The sequence below is a fragment of the Elephas maximus genome, chromosome 8 (assembly GCF_024166365.1).
Source record: "Elephas maximus indicus isolate mEleMax1 chromosome 8, mEleMax1 primary haplotype, whole genome shotgun sequence".
NCBI classification, from domain to species: domain Eukaryota; kingdom Metazoa; phylum Chordata; class Mammalia; order Proboscidea; family Elephantidae; genus Elephas; species Elephas maximus.
In genome coordinates this window covers 45596088-45609101 of record NC_064826.1, presented here as the reverse complement: position 1 = coordinate 45609101, position 13014 = coordinate 45596088, and the positions used below count along the sequence as shown (strand labels likewise).

At 43.4% G+C, this 13014-nt stretch overlaps 1 protein-coding gene across 2 annotated transcripts in view; it reads right to left on the bottom strand.

Annotated features, from left to right (window-relative positions):
• RELN (reelin) overlaps positions 1–3498 on the bottom strand; it is a 526658-nt gene extending 523160 nt beyond the window's left edge. For both annotated transcript variants that reach the window (XM_049893075.1, XM_049893076.1), the window contains exon 1: positions 2979–3498. In XM_049893075.1, the coding sequence (XP_049749032.1) occupies positions 2979–3204 (226 nt within the window). In that variant the 5' untranslated portion in view covers positions 3205–3498. The remainder of the gene's footprint in view (positions 1–2978) is intronic.
• Positions 3499–13014: the final 9516 nt, after the last annotated feature.

Below are 13014 nucleotides of genomic sequence, written 5' to 3'. Positions count from 1 at the left end.
AGATAATACTACTACTTAACTTCAGAAACGTAAGACAAGAAAATGCTTTAGTACTATATATATTCTTTTCTGTTGAAAATATTTTCAGTAGACAGATAACCCCCCCCCAAAAAAAACCAAACCCATTGCCGTCGAGTCAATTTCGACTCATAGCGAAATTGGACAGAGTACAACTGCCCTATAGAGTTTCCAAGGAGCTCCTGGTGAACCTGAACTGCTGATCTTTTGGTTAACAGCCATAGCACTTAACCACCACGCCACCAGGGTTTCCATGAGAGACACAGGGATCCACAATTTTGAACCAGTTTTATGCCAGACTAGACTGGCATTTGCGTCTCCATTTCAAATTCCCAGCTCTGTTACACAGCCCAGGTCTGAGAGGGCAGCTGGCATAGTTTGATCTGTGGTCTGTGTTAGGTGTCCTGTATACACCCCATCTGTGTCAGTACAGTCTCTTAGGTAAAACAGTGACAAACATCAGCTCTGCACCCAAACACCATTCATCCAAATGTTGAGTTCAAAGTAAATCACAGATAAAATTTATTTTTCCTGAGGAAACTGCTACCTTTTACAGATTTAGGAGATTAGAAATAAAGTCTCAAACTAAAATGTTGCAAATTTCTTAGTGTAAGTGGACTTTCTGGCTGAATGACCTCCCATTTTGATCATGTATCAAAATGAATCAACCACAAAAGTGTATTTGGTTAAGTTGACATATCAGCAATTCAATTCTTACAGATGCTGTATAATTAATTTTAAAAATCAATTTTCAAAAGTCTAAAAGGAAAAGAGACATATGTAAGCATCATTTCATGTATAAACATTTCTTCTACCTGTAGAATACATTATGGGAAAACTCTTACTGAAGGCCTATAATTACAGCCAGTTCCAAAACCTAATGTTTTTGATAAAATAAGTAATGGTAATTTAAAGTCTGCCAATAACTATTCCCAAAACTCATATGAACATGACATTTTATAGCTTACACAATAAAATTTCTCTACCGTTATGGTGGAGGAAAAAAGGTAGAAACAGACTTCTTCCCCCAACATCTAACTGGAAGTTTCACACTTTATTCTTCTCTCTGTATCACCCATTCCTCTTCAGATTTAGGGATTCAATTACGATGTGCTTAGATTGACTTACATTTTCTAGCTTTACAGCAAAAGCAATGCTAGGTCATGTTAGTGTTTTTAAATTGTCTATGCCCGCACCTAACAAAGGATGTGGGAAGCAGGAAAAAAAAAAAAAAAAAGGCTTTGTTTCATCACACGGTCTTCCATCACAACCTGACAATCGTACCTTTTAACCCAGCCACGGTTCACTTACCTACCACTCTCACTTAAAGCTAATAACAGGCAAGCACCTTTGCTAAGGGTCACACTAAGTGACAGGCTCAATCAATTAGTCTTTGCTTAGGTCTCAGTTGCCAGCATATTGGCTTGGTCCTTCCACTTCAAGATTCTCACATTCTCAGAAAAGCACAAATTATTCTTGGTAAGAAGTGGAGTGAGCATCTTATTAAAGAAGTGACTAGGTACAGAAAATGAATTGTCCAAAGTCTGAAATTCCAGGAAATCAGACTCCTGCTTTACAGACAAGGCTGCCACCATGCCACAAGAAAGTTGTAAAAGCACTATTTAAAATCTCTATATAGGAAGCTCATCACTATGAGTCGGCATCGACTAGACCGCACTGGGTTTGGTTTGGGTTTGGTATCTAGGAAGCATTTATTTAAACCAATCCTGTTAGTGCAAATATGAAGGTCTTTTTATTTTTTAAAAAAACAGGAAACTTAATAATTCTTGTAATTTTTACATGCATATCTAAAAAACTGCCAGCTGCACCATGGACTATCTCCTGCCACATCAGTAACTGTAGGGCTACTGAAGCCTGAAGCTGTAACGTGAGCTACAGACAGTAGCTGCTGTAGCTCCTACTCAATAGTTTCTATTTGTTTGGGTATAGTATTTTGCCCTGAAATTCTAATTGCAGTGTCTGTTACGACTTATGAAAGCACCATAAAGTAAAATATTCAGAAGTCTTAGCAGGAAAAAAAAGATAGGCAATTTTTTTTAATTTTTCCACATACTTTATTAGCTGAAAATATTTAAAAATGTATGTACTTAAAACTATATTTCTTGGACCTTAATTTTACTCCTCCAATAATGTTTAATTTTGGTGAAAGACTGCGTAATGATTTTTTTAAAGGGGGCTTTAAATTATAAGAGGCTTTTAGTTTTTTCCAGTTCCCGCTTTGAAATAGAGCACTGCTGATAAAAGACAAAGTCATTAACAAACATCCTACAGATAATTCTAAAAACAAGCAGCATGTTAAAAGTAAAAGAGGAATAAAAAAAAAGCGTCCACTGCTGACATTTTAAACAGCACTTTAAACAGCCCAGGTAACGGTACGCCGCCGCTGCATTTCAGGAGGGCTGTTGGACCCTGAATGAAATGAGAGGGACTCCTGGCTGGTAAGCAGCGGGAACTTTGCGGCGGGCGGGCGGCGCAGAGCAGCCACGGACCGTGGCGCGTCAATCTGTCACCAGCCCGTCCGCAAAGCCCAGTGCCAGCCCCAACGCCACCCGGGAGCCGGGAGCAGGACAAAGGTCTGAAATCCAAGTCAGGGGGTTAAGGAAACAAGGCGCGCGGATCCATTCAACCTGCCAGAATGCAAGAATGAGGAGTGAGGGGGAAAGATACCTGTCCCCAGGAATTATCAGGCGTTTAGCACAAGAACCAGCTCATTAGTAGGAGATGTGCTAGGTTGGGAGCGGGGGGGGTGGTAATAAATCCCAACTAGCGACTTGATTCTTCACTAACTTTGTTTTCTCTGGCTCGACAGAGGGCAATGTTGGGGTAAGGGTTGTTACGTTCTTGTTTAAATGGTCCCTTGGAAGAAGGAAAGCAGATAAAAAGCTGCGCTGTCGGGCGCAGGGGCCGGGGGGCGAGCACGCAGATTCTGTGGTACCTACCATGGTATTCTTGTCCCGGTACGTAGTAGGTGGGGTTGCCTGCAATGTGCAGGGAAATGAGCACTTCGCCCTGCTCCCCATCCCCTTCCAGCTCCCCGTGGTGCGTGCACAGGAAAAAGAAGGGCGAAAAGCGAGGGTAATAGCCCACCGCCGCGCGCGCCCTCAGCGTCGCCCCCAGCATCAGCGCCAGGAGGAAAGTCCGCGGGGCCCAGCAACTCCGCTCCATGCCGCCGCCGCCGCCACGCGCCGCGCGCGCCGCTCGCTCATTCAGTTTTGGAGCCGCGAGGAGACGCCAGGACAGAGCAGCCACGCGGAAGGAAGGCAAGGAGGAAGCGGCCAGGAGCGGAGCGCGCTCGGCAGCTGGAGCCCCGCCGGGAAGTTCCACAGACGACAGCAGCTCCCAAAGTTACTTTGAGCCTCAAGAGCGTGGGGCCGGAGCTGCGGGCGCCGAAAGCGCGTCGTCCGCCGCCTCCGTGCGCCGCCGCCGTCTCTGCGCGACGCCCCTCGGCCAGGCCTGGGAAAGCGCCCGCCCCCCTCCACACCTACTTAAAGCCCCGGGCGCCGAGTCCCCCCCGCCGCCGCCACACGTGTCCCGACCGCTCCCCCGCCCCGCGCACCGCCCCCGCGCGCGCGCCCGCCGCCCCCGCCCTCTCGCTCTCGGTCGCCTGCACCTCACGCGGCGCGAAGCGCACGCCTCCCCGGCGCTCTGGCCTGGTGCGCACCCGGAAAGGTCGGCAAGGGGCGCGAGGCAAGGGGGCGCTGTAGGTGAGCCGGGGATATGAGAGCCTCGGAGAGAGGGAACCACCGCCTCGCTCTCTGGAGGAGAAAAAGGAGAAGGCCATCCCCTTTGGCCTTCAGATCTCCCTCTTTTTCTTGGGAGGACGGGTGAGGGAAGTAGAAGGGCGATGGAGAAGGGCACTGGCGCCGGCTTCTTTGTCTGCGCTGGCTGCGCCCCACGCCCCTGGGGGCTCGCCGCCTCTGAGCCGGTGAGGCCGGCACTTGTTCGGTGGCACTTTTCCTGCGGCCCTGAACCGCTAGGGGCCCCTGCGCTCTCTTCTCAGCCAGGCCGCCCGGCCCTCCAGCTGCCCCCCGTCCGGCTCTTCGCCGCAACGACAGAGCATCTGTAGCCGGATTTAAAATAAAATTAAGCGAAAGTGGCATTGGCAGCCTCGAGTGATGCCTGTAAATGGTGATTTGTGATGTTCGGGTGTGGGGAATTGTACGGCAGCTAGGGCTGGTGGAGCAGAGACCCGACCGGCACGCTTCGCTGACTGTTGTTATTCATTGCTACTGAGTGCTTCAGGCGAGACGGTTGTAGTTTGTTTTGTTTTGTTTTTTTAATCAGTGTTTATTTCTTTTAAATGTCAGTTACGACTGATGTCCCTGAAAGGAGGGAAGGGAGACGTTCAGGGTGAGAAGCTGGCAGCAGTGATTTAAGCGGGTGGTACTGAGCTGCTGCACCCTAGACTGCGGGGAAATGCAATAATCCATAAGCACGTTTTTAACCTAAGACCGCTGGCAGGAGCCCTGCGGCATCCGGAGATGGGGGAGCGTGGTTGCCAGGTTTTAATGCCTCTCCCCACCTACCCTTGGCTTGCCACCAAGCTCAGATAAACGCACACGTACAGAAATGAGTAGATTATGAAATTGGTAGGTATGATGTTCTTGCCTGCATTTGGAGGGGATGTTGGAAAAGCGGGGTCTAAGGGGAAATCTGTAGTCGCTTCTTGCTAGTGGAAGAGATTGTTTTCTTTCTCTTACCCATGCCTAGTTCAGACAGGTGGAAAGGGCCCACTTCTAAGCGCTTCTGGGTTCCTTTCCTTCAAAATCCCCAAGGGCCTTGCTAAACTGCTGTATACGTCGGACGTAATAACTAACAGTCGTCGCTACCATAACTGTGTGTGCTGGGTGTAGGCTGTGCTCTGTAGGCACATTACCTCATTGAATCTTCACACCATCCGGAGAGACCAAAATTATCCCCATTTCACAACGGAGGGTACACTCAGAAATGTTAACTTGTCCAAAGTCTGACAAAGGCTGGACGCAAGGCTCCAAAGGCTCTGGCCCTGCTTTGCCCTGAAACCCCGCTACATCCCAGGCTGAAGTAGTTCAACCACCACGTGTTCCCCGCAGGCAGTGTTGCCCCAAACCAAGTTAACAAGAGACTCCTCTACAGGTAGCCAGATGGTTAACAAGTCTTTCTGTCCAGTTGTGAATATAATTACAACAAAATAAATCGCTTCTAAAAGAATTTGAAACTATTGGATGTTTTCAGCCAACACTTTAAAAATGCTTATATGTGCCAAGCACTGTCCTAAGTACGTATATTAATGCCTTTAATTCTCCTAATAACCCTATGGAGAAAGTAGTATTAATATCTTAATTTTGCATCTGATAAAACTGAGGCACAGAGAGATTAAGTAACTTTCTCAAGGTCACACAGCTGGCAATTGATCCCAGGCTGTCTGATTCCAAGGAGCCCTGGTGGCGCAATGGTTGAGCACTCAGCTACATACAAAAGGTGAGTGCTTCTAACGCACCCAGCAGCCCTGCCAGGAGAAAGACCTGGTCTGCTTCTGTAAAAATGACAGCCAAGAAAACCCTATGGGGCAGCTCTACTCTGTCAATAGGGTCCGTATGAGTTGGAACCAACTCAACAGCACCCAACAACAGCAGCCTGATTCCAGAGTTCCAGCACTTAAGCCACTACGAACTGCCTCTGAGGAATGAATATTAACATTGTTAGAAGAAAGGGAAGAGAACTCTTCTTTCTCCAGTGTTAGGTTTCCTCATTTAATTCTTAAATTAGCCTGTGAAGTGAGTATAACTATCCTCATATTTTAAAGAAGGTTAGGTTCAGAGAAGTTAGGCAGTTTGTCCAAGGGCACACAATAAGAAGAAACTGGGATCAATTTTGGCCATCTTGATCCTAAGGTCACTGCTTTAAATGTCTTTAGTAAAGCACTGACCACCTGGTCCCAGCATAATTCACACTTAATTCTCAGAAGGTTCCCATTTTTCCACTCTGTAGTACACTCTACAAGAAGTATTCTCTCAATCATAGGTCTCTTGCCATGCCTCTTTTAACATTCAATTCTTGTGACCAAGTTTAATCTTTCCCTTTTTGTGCTTCCTTAACTTTTTACAACATTCCTTTGCTTTTTTTTGGGGGGGGGGTGACTTTATACTCTTTACCACATAGGCTCAAATCTCTGGCTACAGGTCCACTGTTATTCATTAACAAGTACAAAAACTGCTTAAATAATGCCTTGAGTGGCGCTGAGCTGATCAGTTGTCGTGAGGTGCCACCGAGTCAGTTCCGACTCATAGCAACTTTATGTACCACAGAACGAAACACTGCCGGGTCCTTCGCCATGCTCACAATCGTTGTTATGCCTAAGCCCGTTGTTGCAGACATTGTGTCAGTCCATCTCGTTGAGGGTCTTTCTCTTTTTCAATGACCCTGTGCCCTACCAAGCATGATGTCCTTCTCCAGGGACCGATTCCTCCTGATAACATGTCCAAAGTATGTAAGATGCAGTCTCGCATCCTTGCTTCTAAGGAGCATTCTGGTTGTACTTTTTGCAGACAGATTTGTTCTTTCTTTTGGCGGTCCATGTTATATTCAATATTTTTCACCAACACAATTCAAAGGCATCAATTCTTCGGACTTCTTTATTCATTGTCCAGTTTTCACATGCATAAGATGTGATTGAAAATACCATGGCTTGGTTCAGGCGCACCTTAGTCCTCAAGGTGATATCTTTGCTTTTCAACACTTGATAGAGGTCTTTCGCAGCAGATTTGCCCAATGCAATGTGTCTCTTGATTTCCTGACTGCTGTTTCCGTGGGTGTTGATTGTGGATCCAAGTAAAGGGAAATCCATGACTTCAATCTTTTTTCCGTTTATCATGATGTAGCTTATTGGTCCAGTGGTGAGGATTTTCGTTTTCTTAATGTTGAGGTGTAATCCATACTGAAGGCTGTGGTCTTTGATCTTCATGAGTAAGTGCTTCAAGTCCTCTTCATTTTCTGCAAGTAAGGTTGTGTCATCTGCATAACGCAGGTTGTTAATGAGTCCTCCTGATGCCTCATTCTTCTTCATACAGTCCAGCCTTTTGGATTATCTGCTCAGCATACAGATGAAACAGGTATGGTGAAAGGATACAGCCCCGACGCACACCTTTCAACTGTCTTTAAACCGTGCAATATTCCCTTGTTCTCTCCAAGCAACTGCCTCTTGATCTATGTAAAGATTCCTCGTGACCACAATTATGTGTTCTGGAATTACCATTCTCTGCAATGTTATCCATAATTGGTTATGATTCACACAGCCAAATGCCTTTGCATAGTCAATAAAACACAGGTAAACATCTTTCTGGTGTTCTCTGCTTTCAGCCAGGATCCATCTGACATCAGCAATGATATCCCTGGTTCCACGTCCTCTTCTGCATTTGGCCTGAATTTCTGGCAGTTCCCTGTCAATATACTGCTGCAGTCACTTTTGAACAATCTTCAGCAAAATTCTACCTGCATGTGATATTAATGATATTGTTTGATAATTTCCACATTGTGTCGGATAACCTTTCTTGGGAATAGGCATAAATATGGATCTCTTCCAGTCAGCTGGCCAGGAAGCTGTCTTCCAAATCTCCTGGCATAAACGAGTGAGCGCTTCCAGCGCTGCATCTATTTGTTGAAACATCTCAATTGGTATTCCGTCAATTCCTGGAGCCTTGTTTTTTGTCAATGCCTTCAGTGCAGCTTGCACACCTTCCTTCAGCACCTTCAGTTCCTGATCATATGCTACCTCTTGAAATGGTTGAACATTAACCAATTCATTTTGGTATAATGACTCTGTGTATTCTTTCCATCTTCTTTTGATGCTTCTTGCATCGTTTAATATTTTCCCCATGGAATCCTTCACTATTGCAACTCAAGGCTTGAATTTTTTCTTCAGTTCTTTCAGCTCGAAAAATGCCGAGCGTGTTCTTCCCTTTTGGTTTTCCGTCTCCAGCTCTTTGCACATGTCATTATAATACTTTATCTTCTTGAGCCACCCTTTGAAAACTTCAGTTCTTTTATTTCATTATTTTTTCCTTTTGCTTTAGCTATTTGACGTTCAAGAGCAAGTTTCGGAGTCTCTTCTGACACGCATTTTGGTCTTTTCTTTCCTTCTTGTCTTTTTAATGACCTTTTGCTTTCTTCATGGATGATGTTCTTGATGTCATTCCATAACTCATCTGGTCTTCAGTCGTCAGTGGTCAACACGTTCTTGAGATGGTTTCTAAATTCGAGTGGGATATACTCAGGGTTGTACTTTGGCTCTCATCGACTTGTTCTAATTTTCTTCAGTTTCAACTTGAACTTGGATATGAGCAATTCATAGTCTGTTCTGCAGTTGGCCCCTGGCCTTGTTCTAACTGATGATATTGAGCTTTTCCATCATCTCTTTCCACAGATGTAGTTGATTTGATTCCTGTGTATTCCATCTGGCGAGGTCCATGTGTATAGTCGCTGCTTATGTTGGTGAAAAAAGGTAGTTGCAGCGAAGACGTCGTTGGTCTTGCAAAATTCTATCATAGATCTCCAGCATCACTTCTGTTGCCAAGGCCATATTTTCCAACTACTGATCCTCCTTCTTTGTTTCCAACTTTCGCAGTCCAATCCTGATTGCGTGTCCAATCAATTTCAGACTGCAGAGACTGGTAAAAATCTTCAATTTCTTCATCTGTGGCTTTAGTGGTTGGTGTGTGAATTTGAATAATAGTCATATTAACTGGTCTTCCTTGTAGGCGTATGGATAGTATCCTATCACTGACAGTGTTGTGCTTCAGGATAGATCTTGAAATGTTCTTTTTGACAATGAACGCAACACCATTCCTCTTTAAATTGTCATTCCCAGCATAGAAGACATACGCTTGTTCGATTCAAAATGACCTATACCAGTCCATTTCAGCTCACTAATGCCTAGGATATTGATATTTACATGTTCCATTTCATTTCTGATGACTTCCAATTTTCCTAGATTCATACTTCTTACATTCCAGGTTCCAATTATTCATGGATGTTTGTGGTTGTTTCTTCTCATTTTGAGTTGTGCCACATCAGCAAATGAAGGTTCCAAAAGCTTGACTCCATCCATGTCATTAAGGTTGACTCTACTTTGAGGAGGTAGCTCTTTCCCAGTTGTCTTTTGGGTGCCTTCCAACCTGGGGGGCGGGGGTCATCTTCCAGCACTATATCAGACAATGCTCTGCTGCTATTCGTAAGCTTTTCACTGGCTAATTCTTTCCAGAAGGAGACTGCTGAGTCATTCTTCCTAGCCTCTCTTAGTCTGGAATATCAGCTGAAATCTGTCTACCATGGGTGACCCTGTTGATATCTGAATACCAGTGGCATAGCTTCCAGCATCACAGCAACATGCAAGCCCCCACAGTACGACAAACTGACAGACACGTGGGGGAGGTGAGATAGATATTGGCACACTCCACTTTGCCATCCTTTGGGTTAACATGAATACTTGTACCCTTAAATTAATAGAGACCCAAATTCACTTATCTATGAGATTCTCTTAGTTGAATCCAGTTTAATTGTTATTAATATTTTTAATAATCTTAAAAAGAAAATCAAGGAAATACACAAGATGTATATAAAATCACCTTAAACATTAGGGGTAGTATCCTTCTAGCAAGTAATTTTTTTCTGAGATCACACAATAAGATAGTGGCAAACCAGGTTAGATTTCAAAACTTCCAATTTCCCAACTTGTATGCTAGTCTTGCTGGTGCAGTGGTTAAGAGCTATGGCTGTAAACCAAAAGGTCAGCAGCTGGAACCCACCATCCCCTTCTTGGAAGCCCTATAAGGCAGTTCTGCTCTGTCCTATAAGGTCACTATAAGTTGGAATCAACTCAACAGCAATGAGTTTGTTTGGGGGTTTATGCTAACTCTTAGACTACTTCTAACTAATGAGCCATAATAAACATCTTCAAGAATATTTTTCTAGTCTACAAAATCTGCAAACCCTCTGAACTAATGGAAAAATAGAGAAGTGCTTTTCAAGAAAAATTGGCTTATGTCAAAAACATCTGCAAAAGTAAAAGGTGATGTCAGGAGTGTAAGATGAATAAAGTTACAGAAAAGGGGGGTTTAAAATAGTATAATTTCTTTTTAATTAAAGAGTTTTGAAGTGGTAATTAGTCTGCCAAAAAAATTACACTTAGCATTCTTAGATTATAAAAGTATTGCTTGCTGGTAAGAAAAAAAAATGGGAATTAATTTTCTGCTTATTTATATACAGGATCTACAACATTCAAATCACTGGAAGACTATGAATTTAAAAAGGAATCCCAAAGAGACACAGGATTAAGTTTAAAAGTTATAAGAGTTCACTCACTGTCTGCCTTCCATTGATTTCCTTAAGCCAAAGTATCACATGTTTTGATATGTATGGAAAAGTGAATCTCTGCTCTTATTTACTATGCAAAAGTCAAGCAGAGAGTCTATAAATTTTTTAAAAAAATGTATAAATGTAAATATGCAGAAGGTGAACCAAGTGAAATCAGTCAACTCTTTAGACTTCAAAGCAATAGTAAAAGTCAAGTAAGAGCAAACCCCTCCTTACATAGCAGTTAGTAAACTTGTAAAACCTATTGCCAAAAATGTGGTACAGTCTGAAGAAATTAAGGCAGGCTCTTAAGCAGAGAAGGGATAGCTAAATCTTATGGAATGAAACTTCACTGGGAAAGATGGCATATCTGAGAGCTGGCTCTGATACGCATGCCCAGCCAGAACATGTTACTCAATGCCACCCCAAATTAAAATACTGAGATAAGATAAACCATGGGTCAATAAAAATCATTATATCATACAACTTCTGAAACAGAACCCAATTACTCAACACTAAAAATAACTTTTTTTTTAAGTTTCTCCACGTCTGGGGACTTTCACAAGCTGTTTCCTCTCCCTAGAATACTCTTCCCATTTCTTGTACCCTAACCCACCCCCACCCCCACTCCAAGTCCTCCCCGCTTCACTTGGCCAGTTCCAACTTATCATCCAAGTGACCACTCAAATGTTTCCATCTCCGAGAGACCGTTCCTGACCACCCCTCCCCAATCTCAATTAGATTTTCTAGAGCCAGTATGATAGACCCTAGCCATATATGGCTATTTAAATTGAAATTAAATAAAACTAAAAACCAAGTTCTTCAATCACGCTAGCTACATTTCAAGTGTTCAGTAGCCACAGGTAGCTAGTAGCTATTGTATTGGACAGTGCAGACTTATGTAATATTTCCATTGCAGAAAGTTCTATTGGACAGCACTGCTCTATTTTGAAAGGATGGGTGAATACTCAGTCACTGTCCCATTCAATCAATATTCCAGTCAAAGTGCTAGATGTAGTGGATTCAGCACTGAGTAAGGCAAAAACAGTGCCTTTCCTCATGCAGTTTACAATCCAGAGTTGGAGACACAATAAACAAGACAATTTCTGACAGTCTTAAGCACTATGAAGAGTCAATCAGGATAATGTATTAGAGTGTTTAGGCCAGGGAGGTTACTTTAGGTTGGGGAGTCAGGGAAAGCTTCTCTGAAAGAGTGAAGTTTCATTAATATGGAGGATCACCCCATGTGAACATGTGAGGGAAGGGCAGTCCAGCTAGGAAGAACTAGTATGAAGGCCCCAAAGCAAGAGTGTTCTTCGGATGTTCTATGCGGATGTACAGCAAGGGAAAAGAAGAGCAGCATTGGATGAAGCCAGAGAAGCAGGCAGGGGCTAGGTCACACAAATGGGATGGGAAGATTTGAATCAAGGAGTGAGTGACTTGATCCAAATGAATTTATTAAAGGATGGAATATCTAGGAAGGCCAAAAATGTTTGAGAAAAAAATTTTTAATGAGTTTTTCTCAGAGTTCAGGCAAATATTCACAATATTTTTGTCGTAATTGCCTGCAACATAGTTTCTATTACAGTATAATAAGATTAATTCATTCACTAAACAAATATTAATTGAACAACTATTACATACCAAGCACTATGTTAGGTGTCGAGAAAACTACAGTGAACAAACAAATTTAGTTCCTTCTACACAAAGATTTTTACACAAAGGTTACATTTTAGTGGAAGAGAAAGACATTTGACATCAATTATTATAGTCAATTATCAAGTTAGAAAAGTCATCAGGGTTCTAAAGGGAAATAAAAGGTGGCAAAAAAAAAAAAAAAGAGGATAGTGGAGGCTTACCTGAAGAAGAGATTTGAAGCTAAGACCTGCTAGAAATTAGTTGGGTAAAGTGGTGGAAGCAGGAGAAAAAAATATTTCAGGCCAAAGGACCTATGTGTGAGAAGGATCCTAAGTAAAAAGGAAAGTGGCAGATTCAGGATCTGAAAGGTTGGTGCAGATGGAGTAAAGAGCACCAAAGGGACACTTGGCCCAGGTGAGCTACTGGCATCCACAGTGACCTGACCAGGCAGGGCCTTGCTGGCCACAGCAAGGATTTCTTTGTTTTCCTGAAAACAATGGTGAGACATGGAAGGCACTTTTAGCAGGGAGATAACATGATCATATTTTCATGTTTGGAAGATGATTCTGGCCACAGAACAGGGATAGATTGGAGAGCAATAGGTGCAGGGAGGGGATTAGGACGTGGTGCAATTTGCTCAGGCAGGAGATGGTGGTCTTGAGAGGAGATGGAGAGAAGAGGATGGACCTGAGAAGTACTTAGGAGACTGAGGAGACAGAACTACCAGGACTGGGCGATGGACTGGGTGACTGACTGGACATGGGGCTTGAAGGAGAGAGATGGTGAAGATGCTGCCCAACTTTCCAGCTTTCGTAGCTTGGTGATTGTTGATGTTGGATAAATTAAAATACTTCTTATTAAGTAAATTTTTCATGAAAAGTGCACAAATGCAAGTATAGCACTCGATACATATTCACAAATATAAGCTCCCATCTAAGCAGCATCCAGAGAACAGTAGGCAGAAGCTCCTCTGTCCCATTTGAGTTATCACTCCTCCCCAAGGACAAC